We start from the raw sequence: 723 nt of genomic DNA, 5'->3' as shown, positions 1-723 counted from the left end.
TTAAGTTATGACCCCCCTCCACGTCCACCCAAGCGCAGGAGCTGCCCCTTCTGCCCCGTCCCCAGACCCCAGCCCAACACCGTCCAGGTCCCTGCTTGCAGCTGGGGCTGAGGCAGCAGCAGGGCCCTGCAGCAACACTGGGCGATCCCATGCTCGGGGCTCCCACTGCCCCGGCCCCTGGCTGCATTCGGCTGTGGGAACTGGGCACATCTGGACACGTCCAGTCCCGTCCTGGCGTGCGCCGACACTGACATCTAGAGGCACACTGGCCTCGGGCGAGGACCACGGCTGCCCGCAGGCAATGCGGCCACAGCAGAAACGCAGAGGTCCAGGATCCGACCTGCACGGGAGTCGCGCTGCCCCGCACCTCCCAGGGAAGCCTCCCAAGCCCCCAGCTGAACTGGGCACATCTGGACACGTCCAGTCCCGTCCTGGCGTGCGCCGACACTGACATCTAGAGGCACACTGGCCTCGGGCGAGGACCACGGCTGCCCGCAGGCAATGCGGCCACAGCAGAAACGCAGAGGTCCAGGATCCGACCTGCACGGGAGTCGCGCTGCCCCGCACCTCCCAGGGAAGCCTCCCAAGCCCCCAGCTCCTCCTTACCAAACTCGCTGGCACACAGGTGCTCCACGATGGCCTCCGACTTCATCTCATTGTCACAAGGGGGGCACACGGTCGTTACTGGCAAGAGGAGAGCAGAGGAGGTGAGAAGCCAGCTCC

General features: G+C 66.5%; 1 protein-coding gene across 1 annotated transcript in view; it reads right to left on the bottom strand.

Annotated features, from left to right (window-relative positions):
* Positions 1 to 540: 540 nt before the first annotated feature.
* The window catches only part of LOC104545171 (secreted frizzled-related protein 1-like), a gene marked incomplete at both ends in the record, with an annotated part of 4,967 nt that continues 4,784 nt past the window's right edge, over positions 541 to 723 (bottom strand). Inside the window, one exon of the mRNA XM_010190233.1 lies at positions 541 to 684. Coding sequence (XP_010188535.1) covers positions 541 to 684 — 144 coding nt within the window. The remainder of the gene's footprint in view (positions 685 to 723) is intronic.

Source organism: Mesitornis unicolor, unplaced genomic scaffold (genome assembly GCF_000695765.1).
Source record: "Mesitornis unicolor isolate BGI_N332 unplaced genomic scaffold, ASM69576v1 scaffold38608, whole genome shotgun sequence".
Lineage (NCBI taxonomy): Eukaryota > Metazoa > Chordata > Aves > Mesitornithiformes > Mesitornithidae > Mesitornis > Mesitornis unicolor.
This window is presented reverse-complemented; position numbering and strand designations above follow the sequence as displayed.